Source organism: Orcinus orca, chromosome 6 (assembly GCF_937001465.1).
Source record: "Orcinus orca chromosome 6, mOrcOrc1.1, whole genome shotgun sequence".
NCBI classification, from domain to species: domain Eukaryota; kingdom Metazoa; phylum Chordata; class Mammalia; order Artiodactyla; family Delphinidae; genus Orcinus; species Orcinus orca.
In genome coordinates, this window is record NC_064564.1 from 88,156,836 (window position 1) to 88,173,227 (window position 16,392).

Consider the following 16,392-nt stretch of genomic DNA (forward strand, 5'->3'; position numbering starts at 1 on the left):
GGTCCATTTTCTGTTCCAGGATCCCATCCAGGATACATTGTATTTGGTCACCATGTCTCCTTAGGCTCCTCGTGGCTGTGACAGTTTCTCAGACTTTCCTTGTTTGTTTTTTTTTTTAAATTTGTAGTTTAAAAAGATTGAGATGTAATTGACATATTACATTGTAGTGTCCTTGTTTTTGATGATCAGTTTTGAGGAGTACTAGTCAGGTGGTTTGTAGAATGTCTTTCTATTGAAATTTGTCTGATATATTTTTTCTTGATTAGACTGAGGTTATGGGTTTTGGGGAGGAAGGCCGTAGAAGCGAATTGCCAATCTCATCACATCATATCAAGGGTACATACTAGCAACATGACTTATCACTGTTGATGTTGCCCTTGATCAGTCGGTTGAGGTAGTGTTTCTCAGATTTGTCCACTGTCAAGTTACTCTTTTTCTCCTTTTTCATACTGTACCCTTTGGAAAGAAGTAACTATGCGAGGCCCCAAAATTACCAAGGAGGGAGTTACATTCCACCTCTTGAGGGTGGGATATCTACATAAATTATTTGGAATTCTTCTACATGGGTAATTTGTCTATTCTATTTTCCCCCATTTATTTATTTATTCAATCATTTATTTATATCAGTATGGACTCATGGGTATTTGTTTTGTATTTTGGGTTATGATCCAATACTACTTTATTTTGTTGCTCCTATGTCCCATTGACATACCCCCCATTGATGTGGGTTTTTAAATTTTTTTTAGCAATTTCTTACTTTTGGGCATTACAAGAAGCTCTAGGCTCACCTTGTATATTTCCTGCACCATTCTAGGCTCAGCCATTTCCCTGTGAACGCTTTCTTTTACTGGAGTATGGTATTAGAAACCAAGAGTTGGTGCTAGGTTTGCTTTTTGCTACTGAGTCATTGTGGCCATTTTGTAGCCCCTTTCAGGTGAGAAGGCAAGGAAATATATGTGTGTACACTAACCTATGTATATACACAAATCTATAAATATTTCTTTGTGTTAACCATCTGTGTCTATATTAAGTTAAACATGAATTCATACTGATATCTCCAACCACATCACCACGTTGATCATTCTAAGCCATCTCCCTTTGCTTATGTGAAAACTCCCACTCCAACAAGGAGACACCTGGCTCCACCATCTGCCATCCATACTCACTTGTTCAGTTCCAGTGGTTTCAGAATTGTTAACCCGCCCACCCATGGTAACAACTTTGTCAACTAGAGTGAAGTGCTTGTGTGCCTTTAGTTTTGTAGACTCTACTGATTTCCAGAGTTACCGAGGGTGGCACCTTTTTCTCCCACCCCTTTCAGTGAGGTTGTTTCATACATTTGTAAAAAATTCCCTTTTCTCCCTGGTAGGCAGATTTCAGTCCATGTAGAGTCAGCCTCAGACAGTCTCTGGGACCCTTTCTTTCTACTGACTTCCCTTCCTCTCTTCCACCCTTCTGCCCTCTTCTTGGACCCTGGTTTCATCCTGCTCCCCTTTACCTGGTGTGGGCCAAGAAGTAAACATTTGGTTTCTATCTTGAAGGAACAAAGGTGTGTTCTTACAATTGGTGGTGATGCTCCATAGACCTCTGGGGGATGAGATCCATTGTCCCAGGTCCTCCAGGGGAGAGAAACTAGAAAACAAGAACGTTCTCTAATGTTCATACACACTCTGATCGCATTACTTCGGTATGCTCTTATGCTAACTTAACTGCCATCCACAGACAGGAGGATGGAAAGGAAGACAGGGGGCAAACAGGGTCAGAGGACACCATCCTGCCACCTGGAGGACTGTGAGGACAGGCTGCAAGGCTGGGTGGGAATCAGCCATGCCAGAGCCATGCCACAGTTCTACATGATATAGATTTCCAAAATCAAATCATTCATGGAAACATTCACCTTTAAACATTTTGTCCTTTAAATGTCTCTATTAGGTTTATTTTTTATAAGTCATCAGAGTATTGGAATACTCTGAAAAATCACTCACTCCTCCTTAAAAGGTGATCTAACTAAATTCTCATAGTTATAATAGTCCTTGTGGCTCTCGGTAGTGGTGGTGGGGAGATGTGGGAGGCTAAAGTGTGAAGTGACATCCTTATCAGTTCTGTCCCTGGGGATGAGAAGAGAGCCTGACAACTCTTGCCTTTGATAAACACCTTTCTTATTCTAATTATACCTTTCCCTAAAGTAACTTTTCCAGCTTCCCCCCTCACCCCACTCCTTACATCCCTGTATAAAAGAAGCCTATTCAGACAGCTTGTGAACAATGCTGCTTCAGGATGGTTTAATCCGGGAAGGGAAACCTGTAGAGGGTCTTATCTGGGGTGACCGTCTCAAGCAACTAAGATTATCTCCCTGTCACCTTGTGACCCATCTTCTTCATGCCACCTTTTAATTTTGGTAGCAATTACGGTGTATATGGATAATGCCCATTAGCATATTCATGTCATCTCTTCATATTTATTGTCTGCACAACTCATTAATCTTCATCTACTTTGTGTGCTTGACAGCTCAATCTATTTTGCAATCTCTGGGAAGCAGCCATAGCCCCCCAAAGCTTTTGTTTTCCTGTAAATAAACTGTGTAGGGGACCAGAGGACAATGGTGCATCCCGTGGTGATTGACACCAGCCACGGCTACTAATCAGGATGGGACTTCACTGCCAGCTGAGTCGAGTGCATCATGGGGCCATTGTTCCAATGCTGCCAGGGCAAGAACACACACAGCCAGTCACCTTCACAAGATGGGCTGATTGTTCTTCAAGATTAGACCGAGTTGCCTTATTATCTGTCCCAGACAACAAGGCATCTCACCCAAACAGACGCATTTGCAGGAATGGCCAGTACACTGGCCAGATTTGAATTGCTAATGTATAATCTGCCCCGCACAGATGTGCAATGAATATTTGGATGTTGTTTTGCCCGTCAGTCTAGCAGGCTGAATTGATGAGGTGATGAGTATTCAATGATGGGTCCTGGACGTTGGCCAACAGCAGAGTTTGAGCACTTGAGCTGAAGATAATCAGATTACCCCCCAAAGTGCCTCTGCAGTAATTCAGCGGCAAATTCTGTTACTGAGGCTATTTGGTGGAAAGTTCTTTTTTCCTTTTTGGTGCAATTAGATGTTTTGTTATGCTTTTCAGACTTGGGACAGTTATAGAAGTTGCCTTTATTGTGTCCTTACTTGCCAACTGTTAGGGCTGTGAGTAATGTGGAACTGACTGCCTGGGTTTGAATTGGCCATTTTTGAGTGTATTTTCTTAAGCTCGTTTTGCCTCAGTTTTCTCATCTGTTAAAATGGGTTGAAAAATTCTATCAGCCATATAGAGCTGCCATGAGGACACAGTGAATTGATATCCATAGAATAAGTCCTAGAACATTGCCTGGCTCATAGTAAGTGTTCAACAAATATTAACTATAAACATATTATTGGTCACTTGCTTTCTCTTGAGATTACTGTGGTCCAATAGGTTGGATACACTGGAAATAAAATTAAACCACCTTTGTTATCTCAGGATGTCTCCTGGCCTTCACCATGCTACTCTGCCTAGTACGTTTAGAATTGTATGGAACATTTCCCACACTTATTTGACCATGCAAGCCTTTTCTCTGGAGCATCTTTCACACCTTATTTTGCCTAGAACATAGCACAGGAAAATCTACCTAGAAGATGATAACACAACAGTTGCAAAGGTTTGAAAGAAAAACGTGATTCAGGAATTTTATACATGATCAAGCTATTCATATGTGAAGGCAATGGGAATTAATTATGCAAATACATGTATTATTTCTGAGAAAATGGTACTCAACATGTGTCCATAGGAAGAGGATGATGGCTCTGAAGGAGGAACTCAAGAACAGCAGCCAACAACTTGTAGGAAGCAGTGAGACCAGTTGATTGTATTGAAATAAGTCTAAACAACTGCAACAAGTATCTTGTCAAAACTGACATCAAAAGATTAAAACATTTGAAAGAAATTATTATACTGAAATAATGGGCTATTGGCATACATCAATGCAGATCAAAAGAATGAAGAAGGGGGAAGGAAAAGCAAGTGTCTTTTTAAGAAAAAGAAAAGGTAGAAAGGATACACTTCTGTTTAATAAAGGTATAGTAAGAACCACCAGTCATCTTTAACAAAGACTTAAAAAAATCTAATAAATCATTAAAGGCCAATACTCTTAGATATGAGGAAAAAACCCCTTAAATCCAAGGTTTCTCTGCTTATTAGACAAACAAAAATAAAATGAAATATTCAGAAATTAAAATATGAGTAAAATATAATTATTCAAATGTGACATAAAGAAAGTCAGGTCTGGCAACATTAATATCAAGCAATGCACAGCTATACAAGTCAAAGAGTATGAAACTGTTAATTGCATTCCTTTATCTCCAGGCCCTTGGACAAGGAAGGTTGTAAATAGATATTAGCAAGATGTATTGTGGAAGTGGAAGTAATGGGCAAAATGTACATGGGAAGGGATGGCTTGTGTGCCAGGGCCCCTTGAGTGTAAGATCATTTTTTAACTAGAGAGGACACCTATTTTATCTTCCCAACTCACCTTCTGGGATCTGCTTCCTCCTCCTTCCTCTGTACACCCTGAACTCCTTTCTCCCAGCTATGATTCCTGCTGCTGTGTCATCCTGGATCCTACCCACAGTTGATGGGAGCCAACCTGAGCCCGGCAAACCACAGTACCTTGCCTCCTGACTTGCTTCCTTACTTTCAGGGAAGGCACCTGAACCAAGAAGGTGATGTCTTCAATGATGTCTTTTTTAACACTGAAGAAGGCGGCTGGTTCCTCTTTGATGATGGAAAAGTAAGATGGAGGTTCTCGGCTGCTATTGGTGGTCATGTTTCCTACCATGAGAAAGAAACTAGTCTATAATGAAAGACAGTGACGTCATATATTTACAAAAATAGTTTCCTAGTGGCATGTGAATTCCTGGTTCCATTTGAACCTCAGGCCTAGCTATATACCTGCACTTCCCCTGTTTCAGTTATGTAACTTTTCCTTGAATCATCTATCCCTGTAGCTTCCTAAAAATTTCCCTTTTCTGCATTAGCTACAATTGGGTTTCTGTCACTTGCAACCAAAAGAGTTCTGGCTAATACAGTTACCTTGTTAAAGTTTTAAAATAGTGGTATGTCCTGACATATGATATTGTATTAGTCTACTGAATTGAAGTGTTAAGTTAGGTTTCCAGGTCCCACAATGAAAGGGAGCATACAATTAAGCTGAAAGCAAGCTGGACAACATGGTAATTTGGTTTGAAAATAAACGTCACCAGTTAGTGATTTTTTTTTTTGAAAATTACTAATATTTTTGGTGTATTGCTAGGCAGTTTTGCAACCTTTTCATATGTCTACGTTTTTCTGATTTTTTCCTTGTTTTTTTTTTTTTTTTTTTTTGCGGTATGCGGGCCTCTCACTGTTGTGGCCTCTCCCATTGCGGAGCACAGGCTCCAGACGCGCAGGCTCAGCGGCCATGGCTCACGGGCCTAGCTGCTCCACGGCATGTGGGATCTTCCCGGACTGGGGCACGAACCCGTGTTCCCTGCATCGGCAGGTGGTCTCTCAACCACTGCACCACCAGGGAAGCCCATATTTTTTCCTTGTGTTTGCTTTTTAAAATTTTAAATATTTACTTTCAGAATTTAAAGTCAATTATTTTTCTGCTAGGTTGCTTGTAGTAGCAAACAGTTGGAGCAATCATAATATATAATAATTAGGGATTAATTAGAACAGACGATACTTCCTAAATAGGGCAATAGTTGGTAACACAAATGTCTAAAACTACACTGTAAGAACATAAGTGACCAATAAGATTATTTTATGCTTTCTTTTATGTTTGAATTTTTTTATCTTATGAGAAAAATCAGCTTATGGTGTATCAGAAAATACAAGCAAACAAAAGAAAAATTTAATGCCTACGGCTTAATCACACCCACCTGGGGACAACCAATGTTATCACCTTGGCGTATATTCTATTAGAAACTTTTATAATTATATATATATATAAATATTCTCACATTTATTCATTTACAAAACCTTTTCTATAAAAATGGGACTACATCACTTGTGCTTTTTTAAAGAACAACTCAATGAGGTATAATTTACATGCAATAACATGCACTCATTTTAAGCATACATTTGATTAGTTCTGACAAATTTATACACCCTTATAACCACCACCATAATAAAGATATAGGACATTTCCATCATGTCAAAAAGTTCCTTTGTGCCCTTTCCTAGGCAATCTCTCTCTCTCCCTGGGCCACAGGCAAACAGTGATCAGCTTTCTGTCACTACAGATTAGCTTTGCTTTTTCTTTCCTTAAGGTTTCACATCCATGGAATCACACAGTATGAACTCTTTTGTGTCTGACTTCTTTCACTCAGCATGTTTTTGAGATTCATCCACATCATTGGGCTTATCAGCATTTCATTCCTTTTTATTGCTGAGAAGTATCCCATCGTATGAATGTACCACAATTTGTTTATCCATTCACCTGTTGATGGACACTTAGATTTTCAGTTTTTGACTATTAATGGAAAAAGATGCTATGAATATTTGAATAAGTCTTTGTTTAGATATATGTTTCCACTTATTTTAGGCAAAATATCTAGAAGTGGAATTGCTGGGTCGTGTGGTAAGTGACACATATAATTTTGTAAGAAACTATCAAACTGTTTTTCAAAGAGTTTATTCCATTTTCCATTCCTATCAGCAACGTGTGAGAATTCCAGGTGCTCCACAGTCTCACCAACATTTTTACTGAGTCTTTCATTTTATGGGTATGCACTGATACCTCATTGTGGTTTTAATTTGCATTTCTTTAATGACCAGTGATGTTGAACATCTTATCATGTGCTTATTGGCCACTTGTATAGCTTCTGTGAAATGGCCATTCAAATCTCTGCCCGTTAAAAAATGTGGGTTGTTTGTTCTCTTACTATTGAGTTGTAAGACTTCTTTACATATCCTGGATGCAGGTCTTTACCAGATATATTAAATATTTTCTCCCAGGCTGTGACTTACTTTGTTCTTTATTTTTTTTTAAAAAGATCACTGTCCTTTGAAGAGCAGTTTTTAATTTTGATGAAATCAACTTACCAATTTTCCCCTTTATGCTTTTTGTGTCCTATCAAAGAAATCTTTGTCTACCCCTGAGGTTATGGAGATTTTCTTCCATTTTCTTTTCTAACTTCTGCAGTCTAGCTTTTACATTTAGGCCTATGATACACTTCAAGCTCATTTTTGTATATAGTGTGACATAAAGGTTGAGGTTCTTTTTTTTTCATACAGATACCCAATTGTTCTAGCGCCATTTCTTGAAAAGACTATCTTTTCCCCATTCAATTACCTCGGCACCTTTGGCAAGAATCAACTGCCCACATATGTGCAGATTTATTTTAGAACTCTATTCTGTTCGATTGATCTATTTGTGCATCCTTACTTCAGTACCACACTGTCCTGACTGCTGGGAAACCTGATATTGAGTTACACAATCCACAAACTGAGAGGGAAATACTACTTGTTGGGGTTGCTTAAACATTCTGTCCATCCCCCCGTGGTGTGACTTTCCCTGGCGAAGGCAGACTTCCAATGCTACTCTTACTGGGATCCCAACAGACAGGGGCAATTCACCCTGACCTGTGAAAGACGGCCTTCATCCCTAAGAAGCTCATGGCATTCTACAGTTTACACATCAGCTTCACATCCTCTGTCTCACTCATATACTGATTCAGTCCTCTCACTAACTCTCTTCACAACCTCCCTATGGGGTGGGCTACTTAGAACCTGATTATACCCATTTTATAGATAAGGAAACCTAGACTTTAGAATTATCACCATGTCACCTTCTCAATAGTTGTGGAACCCTGAAATTCTAGTTTAAGTAACACAGAAAAGCAAAGGCCGATCTGACTTCATCAACTTAGCAGTCTGCTCTAATTCTGCCTGTAAATTTCTTGGGTGAGTGGCAGGTCACAAAGGTAAGTCACACCTGTGCTACACCTGTGCCCTCCCCCCCCAAACCCCCAACGCACACAGACACACACACATACATATACACACACATACATACACAAAACCCCTGAGAGACTTCTAGGCTATATTTGTCTCAAATGACTTAAGTGGCTAGCCTAGTGACAGTGCTTCCTACAACACAGTTCAGCATTTGCTTGTGGTCCTGATTCTGGGTAACAAGACCAGTTAACCCTTACTGTGAGCTCCGCGCAATCCCCAGTCCGCTGGACAAGGACACAGTGCTGGCTCTAGCAGCCCCTTGGCTCGGAGGCAGTGTGGTAAAATCGCTCCCTATCTCCCCTGCCAAGGGTTGCTATTTAATCAGAGGACAGTTGTCACTGAGAAAGCTCCCCACCCCTCAGCTAGCAGGCAGGAGAGCACTGGTGTCTGGGTGGTGGCACCCTCACAGGCTGTTGGGGACAGAGCTGCAGGGGACTGAGGTTAGGAATGAAGCAGTAAGAAGTTCAAAGGAAGTAGCAGGATATAAGGGGTTTTGGACAAAGTAGAGGTGGCGTGAGGGGCTTCAGAATGAAGTTAGAAGAGGGCTGCAATTGTCACTCTGTGTGACCTCAGGCAGGTCCCTTTCTCTTTTTGGGCCTGTTTTCCCATCTGTGTAATAGTAAATTAGGTTGCGTGATATCTGGGGTCCTAGTAAGCTCTGAGTCTACTTGATTCAGGGAGTTGGAAATGCAAAGAAAGGAGGTCACAGGACAGTTAGTGATGTTGGCAGAGGTGGACAGAGAAGGGCTGATGGTCATGAACAGGGATGGGGGATGAGCAGAGAGTAGGGCAGTGGAGTGTCCAGGTGCCTCATTTTCTTTATGGAAGGAGAAGACAGTACAAGTGAAACTGGCATACTGGGCCCATTAGAAGGTGGTGAGGCATTTACTGATGAGGCATCTGTAGTACAACTGAAAGAACTGTTGACTTGGTCCAGGGCTTCCTGGCTGTAAGCCTCAGCTTTTCAACAGTAAGCACAGCTACAATAATTGCCTGGAAAGATGCTGTGAAGGGCAAATGATACAACCTGGAAAGGGCTTTGCCAACTCTAAAGGCTGGCCGAATAGGGCTTCAGTATCATTAGTCATTAGATCCTTTCCAAACAGGAAGAACCGCAATACTGCTCCCCGTCAGCTGAGTGAGTGGATGTTTTCTAAGTACATGCCTCCAGCCCCACCTCCATCTCGTGTGTGTGTGTGTGTGTGTGTGTGTGTGTGTGTGTGTTCAGGGGTTGCATCCATGTGCACAGCTGAGCGAGCTGACACAGGAAAACAGTGACCTCTTTGAAAGAAGAGTGCATGGGAAAGAAGCTTCCATCTCCAGCTCACCCATCCTTGGATGGGGATGGGGACGTGACAGTATTTTCTGGTGAGGATTTTTTCAAACACCCAACTCTTAAAACCTTTTGAGTTACAACAGCTTGCATTTCTGCTTTGTGCAAGGAAATGACCCTGATAACTCCACTAGGACTTTGAATGACCCGATGTCTGCAACAGTGAGGGCAGGTGGCATGGCCTCCAAGCTGCAGTTCTCACGGGGTTGGGATAGGGCAATGGGGTGGGTGTGGGACATCAGCACCTCTTTTAGGGTCAGAGCACTAATTTGAAGACAGAAAAGTGTCCTGTCCCCCAGCTTTGATTTGACTCAAAGAATGCTATATTTATGTTGAATTTCATAAAGTATTGAAGGACGTGTGATATTTATGATTGTCAAAGGGGAACTGGCTGAGAAATTCTGGTATGTGCCATCCTGGATGGGTCAGGTAATCATGGGTTGAATCCTGGTTCACTCACTTTTCAATTGTGCCCTTGAGCAAGTCTTTCATCTCTCTGTGTATAAAATGAGAGACAATCATACCCACCTCACAAAACTGCTCTGAAGATGAAAAGGGAAAATGAATAACAAAGTCTTTCTAAACCTGAGGACCTGAACAGGTGTGCCTGCAGTGGGGTAGAGGACTTTTGACTGAATACACACACAAGGAACTTGGTCAGGGTGGAGGCAGACTGAAGAACGGTAAAGTGGTTGGACTTTGGAATCAAAGCCTTGAGATGCTGCCCATCCCTCCAGGCTGTGTGACACAGGCAACTGCTTAACCACACTCATCTCGAAAGGGAAGAGTACCGACACCTCATAGAACTGTTAGGATGAAATGAGTTGTCTGATATGTGTCTCACGGCCCACAGTTAAGTGCCAGAAGAATTACTACTGTTAAGATCCTGGACAGTTCACTTCAGTCTTCCATGCTTCTATTTCTCCTAACTTCACCTTAGTTCTGGAAGCTGTGAATACCTCCTATGGGCAAAGCTCCATCCTAGGTCCAAGATGCACCAGAGGCTGGAAGCTCAGGCAGGGCTTTGCATCCTTTCCAGATCTGTGGTCTTACTGTCACCTGCTGGGACCTCAGACAATGAAGGGAAGTTAAACTTAAAGCCCATGAACCCAGGTAGCCCATTTTGGAGGGATCTGCATAAAAATGGTCAAATAGGCAAAAGTTTTAGTGCTTGGAATGGGTAAGCATCAGTTATGGCTCAGCACACGACTGAGTCTGTCTGTCCTAAACCCAGTGGTCAGGAAAGGCTGCAGTTCCCTGAGAAATACATGCACCAAGCCACAAAAGATGGGATGAGCTACTTTACTGGATGGTAAGCTTTCACAACGCCAAAGGAAAGAGAACTCAACTGAACTTTTCATTCCATAAAAGACTCAATAAACCCGACACTCTCGTTTTAGTGAACTCCTTACTGGTACAGTCATTTCATTTCATTAAAATGCTCCTGCAAGAATCCAATCTTTCTAAATGTAATGAAATGTTAATGAATACTAAGTCTGACAACATTAAATTTGGTAGTGATTTAAACATTAATAAAATAAAATAAAATACTCCTGTGGTATATACTGACGTGATAAATCACAACCTGAAACTTCATGCTCTAAAGAACCCCAAAGAACAATATAGTAGTGCAGCACGAAACCACACGGAACTTTGAGAGCTAATTTTTGATAACCCTAAATTGCAAAATAGCTAGTATTTATATAGCCCATACTATATGCCAACTACTATTTTTAGTACTTTACATATATTATGGTAATCCATCACAACCACCCTATGAGGAAAGTACAAGAGTAGTTACTCCACTTTACAGATGAAGAAGCTGAGGCCCAGACATTAAGCAATTTGCCCAAAGTCACACAGGCTGTTAGGCTCTCAAGTCTGTGTTCTTAGAGTTGATTAATGTGGAACCTTTGGCTAGTGATCTTTGCTATTTCTAAAAATGAATTTAGCTTTAAGGATATGTGGGAAAGTGCTTTATGTTTATTTGTACTTAGACCAATAGGTAAATAATGAACTCTAAGACTGGTCAGTGCCACCAGAAGGTCAGAGAAAGTGGAAGGGGAAGGTCACTTCCAGTTCGGGAGCTGGGTAGAGGGTCAAGGAAAGCTTCACAGCAGTGGCATGAGGCAGGCCTTGAAGGATAAAAAGCACTTGTGTCGGGCTTCCCTGGTGGCGCAGTGGTTGGGAGTCCACCTGCTGACGCAGGGGGCATGGGTTCGTGCCCCGGTTCGGGAGGATCCCGCGTGCCGCGGAGCGGCTGGGCCCGTGAGCCATGGCCGCTGAGCCTGCGCGTCCGGGGCCTGTGCTCCGCGGGGGAAGAGGCCACGGCAGTGAGGGGCCTGCATACCGCAAAAAAAAAAAAAAAGCACTTGTCTCTTACACTTAGCAGGCGCTTACTTAATAAAGCACAAATATTAATGAAGCTAATGACTCAGATAACACTAGGAAACAAACCCTAACCAAGATGCACACTGCACACGTGACAATAGCCATTCATTCCAATATCCAGTTAACTCTAGTTTCTGATTCAGGCTTGGCTGTCTACAGTCCTAACACCACCACCATAGATCACAGAGGCCAAAATCTAGTATTTTGTCTCTTCCTATGATAAACATCATTTATTGTCATGTCTGTATGCAAAAACACAACAAATCATCTTTGTTAAAAAAAAAAATACCAAGCATTCTTGCTATGGATCCAGGCAAAGGTATGACTAACAAAAATTTCCTAACAGAGGTCACTGAACACTGAGGTGGACTGATTCTGGAAACTACAGTAAGTGTCTTCTCATTACACTATGAAGCCAAATTAATCAACTTTGATGATGATACACTTAAAGTGTTAAAACCAAATAAGGCACAAAATAACTCAAAATTTATTCGTACAGCAACAATCTAGAGAACATATAATTAAAATATTCTGCTGAATGTGAAATTGTACCATATTTATATCTTAATCAACATTGGTAAGACTCAGAATTATTACAGCCTAAAAGATACTATTTTTTCCTAAAAAAGCAGACTGGGAGATATGGGGGTACAGGAAGGTGATTCAGATTTAAGATTCAAGTATGTTAAAAAAAAAAAAATCTCTTCTGCCCTAGATACTAGGCTTTTTTTCTTTGGTTTCAAAACTGGGTCAACAATCTACAAATGTGATGTTAATGAATACAGCATAAACACCTGAAAAAAATCTGATTATACCAGCAGCTTGGTGACATATTGGTAAAGCTGTTCTGTAAATGCTTCAGGGGAAAACTTCTCTTTCACCCTGGCTCTTCCGGCCAGTCCCATTGTGGCCTTTAAGGAAGGTTCATGGATGAACCTTTCTATTGCTTCTGAGAAGTCAACTGGGTCAGGCTCACACAGAAACCCTGTGACGCTGTGGACAATGGACTCCAAGGGCCCGCCTGAATTAACAGCAATGACTGGGCACTGCATGTACATGGCCTCCAAGGGAACGATGCCAAAGTGCTCATTGCTTGGTGTGTAAAGCACACACATGCAGCCGTGGAGGAGTGAGATTTTCTGTTTGTCCGAGCAAGACCGAAGGAAAGTCACGTACTGGCCTAGGTCAGACTGCTGGACCATTTTCTTCAATTCCTGGTAGTGTTGTACATTCTCCAGGACTCTCTCATCATAACCACCTGCAATGATCAGATGAACTTTGTCCCAATCTTGGGATGACAATCTTCCACGCAGCTTTACTAGGGCTTCTAGTGCCAAAGTCAGATTTTTCTTCCTTTCATATCTGTTGATGGAGAGGAGTATGAATTTTTTCCCCTTGGGGACTATGTCATCAAGCTTTTCAAGAACAGCTGAATCAAAGCTGGTGATATTCAGAGATGGGTAGAGGACATCGGGGTCTAGGTGAGACAGGGACTTGAACGTTTCCTTAAAAATGGCAGCTGTGAACCGGCTGTTGACCAAGATGCAGTCTGCCATGCCTGTGGTGTATTCCTCTACCCAGTCGATTGGGGCCCTGTATAGGCGTTTAATAAAAGAATCTCTTCTGGTGAGAAGCAGATCTGGGAAGTGACAGTAAAACAGGATTTTCTTACGCCGTCTGGCCAGCTTGAACACTGGGATACAGGCAGACACCTAGCCAAAGCAAAAATCAACAGCAGATGAAGTGACTGGTCAACTAAACTTCAACCAAATCAAAGAAACAGATACCTACCCTGCCTGCTAGTCTGTGGGCCCTTCATGGGCAATGTCTGGTTCTGCGTTGTGTGCCCCCAGACTCTCACCTGGTACAATGCCTGGTATACAGAAAGCTGGCAGACAGTTTCTGGATATGTGCTAAATATTTAAAGCTGCAAGTCCAGTGCTTTCCTCTAGAACAGCACTGTCCAATGGAAATAAAAATCTAGTCACTACACTAACAACTTCTTAAAGGTTAAATTAATTTTAATGTATTTTTATCTAAAATACTATCACTTCAAAATGTAATTAATACTTAAAACGTTGATGAGATCTATTGTTTTTTTCTTTTTCACATTAAATCTTTAAAATCAGATGTGTATTTTACACTTACTGCACATCTCAGTTCAGACTAGCCACATTTCAAGTGCTCAACAGCCACCTATGGCTAGTGGCTACCACACTGGACAGAGCCACTCCAGTATCTTCCCCGTCCTAAGGAAGTGAATGAATGAACTATAGTAGTTTAGAGTGTAGGCTCTGGAATCAAGATTGACAGGGTTTGAATTTCAGCTCTACTAGCTAGCTGTGTGACCATGACCAAGTAATATACCTCTCTCTCTGGGCCTCAGTTTCTTCTTCTGTAAATTGGTGACAATTCCAGTTAAAAAAAAAAACCCATATAGTTTTTGTCATTTTTAGATGCACTGGTGCATGTAAAACGTGTAAGAATTTAGTACACACTATGTTCTCAGTATTTATTGAAATGTTAACCATAATCATTACTAGAGACTTTCCTGTTGGGTAATCTTTACAAGTCAATCTCCAGCTCACTTAACACCTGAAAAAGGTGAGCTTTAGGGATATTGAGGGATTTATCCAAAGCTACTTAGAAAATAGCTGATATGGAACTTGAATTCAGGTCTCCCACTTCCAAGCTCAGTTTTTTCTCTATCCACTACAGTCTCAGCTGCCTCATGCTTACTGACTAATTTTACACATGCAGGATATTTGGTAAATGTCCACGTTTCGCAAAAAGAAATAGCTTGTACACAAGCAAGGATGATCAAAAGTAACTCAGAAGTAATAATTAAACAAATACAAATACAAACGTGATGCCATTTCCACCTATTAGTTTGGCAAAGATTAAAATGCTGATAACATCCAATGTGAACAAAAGCGTGGAGTAACAGGCTCTATCACTGTGGGAGAGTAGAATGACAGAACAGTAGAATGACAGAAGGCAAATTTGGCAAAAGCTATTGACATTTAAGATGTACAACTCTTTGACCTACCAATTTTGACCTACCAATTTTATTATTATGAATTTCAAAGGCTATGCTTGCAGAAGTACAAAAAAAAAAGGCATAAAGATGTTCATTACAACACTGATCTATTCACAAAAAACTGGTCACACTGATACTGTCCTTTAGCAGAAGAATGTATAAATGATGGTACAAACAAAAGCAAATTTTCCAGCCACTATTAAGAATGAAGTGAATCTCTTAATATTGATATGTAAGGATGTCTCAAGTAAAAATTTTTGGTGAAAAAGAGCAAGTTGTCCAATAGTAGGTGTGTCATAATCCTAATTATTACAAATAAAATATGTCTATGAACAGACATAATATGCTGGTATAGCCACAGACAATTTCTGAAAGCATACAGAAGAAACTGTTAACAGTGGCTATCTTTAGGGAGTGGAACTGGAATGGGGCTTTTACATTCTAGTCTTTCTTATTATTTGAATTTTTAGTCCTGAGTGTTACTTTTTAAAATAAATATTTTTGGGGATAAAAAAACAAAACACAGAAAGAGTCTAGAATAGCTAGAGCCCAGATCCAGGTGGACATTATCTACCAAGGTAAAGAACCTGGACTTTTCTCCAAAGACTAATGGGGAGCCATGTTAAAGTTTTAATAGAGACATGACATGTTTAGCTTAGGGTTTTATTAAACACATGACACTGCTGAGGAGCGGAGTGGCCTGACAGCAAATGCTACAGTGGGATGCATGTGGCTTGGAACTAGTGTTAAGAGAAATAATGCAAAACAGGGAAGACATACAAAACATGACTGAAGGCTGACTTCTAATGCTTGCGTTTCTTAGAGAGAGCACCAAGGCCCATATGCTTCAGAATCTCCCGATGATCCAGTGAAGATGCAGATTTCGGGGCCCCACCTCAGGGGCCCAGGATGAAAACACCTGAGGGTGGGGCCAAGCAATCTGCCACTTTAACGGGTCCACACTAAAGTTTGAGAACCACAGTCTCACTCCCACTTTGATCTCTCCAGATCAGTTCCGATCTTTCCGAACCACAGACAGGGAGAGGTCAGCAGAGGTCATGCGGCGCGCGCTCCGTAGTGAGAAAAAGAGGGGCGGCGAGGGCCGGTCGTGGCCACCTCACCTGGTCGCACACTACCACGTCGAACTCCTCGTCGCCAAGGAACAGCACGTATAGAGCCAGGAAGATCATGCGCACGTAGGCGCAGATAGCGGCACCGCGGCCGCCCCAGCCCAGGCTGCGAGGCAGCCAGTCCCCGGCGCAGCGCACCGGCAGCTCGCTGCTCTCCGCGAAGCAGTGGCCGGGGTCGTAGTGCGCAGTCCAGATCTTCACGCTACATCCGCGCGTCCGCAGCGCCAGGGCTGCGTCTACAACCAGCCGCTCGGCGCCGCCCACACCCAGGTCCGGGTGCAGAAACAACACGGACGGTTTAGGACCCAGGTCCTCATCTTGGCCCTGCTCCTCCGCCATAGCCCGGGAGCCGCACCTTCACCTCTCAGGCTTAAACGCTTCCGCGCATGCTCCTTCCTCCAGCTTCCCAGATGGCCCAAGACGGGAACCGACCACGCCCCGCGGCGCGTGCGTCGGTTAGGTCACGTC

The 16,392-nt window shown here is 41.9% G+C and overlaps 1 protein-coding gene and 1 long non-coding RNA gene across 2 annotated transcripts in view; both read right to left on the reverse strand.

Annotated features, from left to right (window-relative positions):
• Positions 1-599: 599 nt before the first annotated feature.
• The window catches only part of LOC125964662 (uncharacterized), a 56,999-nt gene continuing 41,206 nt past the window's right edge, over positions 600-16,392 (reverse strand). Inside the window, exon 3 of the long non-coding RNA XR_007477898.1 lies at positions 600-1,632. This is a non-coding gene — a long non-coding RNA (uncharacterized LOC125964662). The remainder of the gene's footprint in view (positions 1,633-16,392) is intronic.
• Positions 12,219-16,335, reverse strand: ALG2 (ALG2 alpha-1,3/1,6-mannosyltransferase). Its single transcript, XM_004271477.3, has 2 exons — positions 15,916-16,335; positions 12,219-13,466 (listed from the first exon to the last, which is right to left on the reverse strand). Exons 1-2 carry the CDS (start codon positions 16,261-16,263, stop codon positions 12,564-12,566), a joined length of 1,251 nt encoding a protein of 416 aa, XP_004271525.1. The 5' UTR covers positions 16,264-16,335; the 3' UTR covers positions 12,219-12,563.

Excerpts from the sequence above, each read along its gene's own strand:
- ALG2 (XM_004271477.3), bottom strand. The coding sequence starts at position 16,263 with ATGGCGGAGGAGCAGGGCCAAGATGAGGACCTGGGTCCTAAACCGTCC. Across the intron at positions 13,467-15,915 it reads ACGTGGTAGTGTGCGACCAG|GTGTCTGCCTGTATCCCAGT; the intron begins GTGAGGTGGCCA and ends TGCTTTGGCTAG.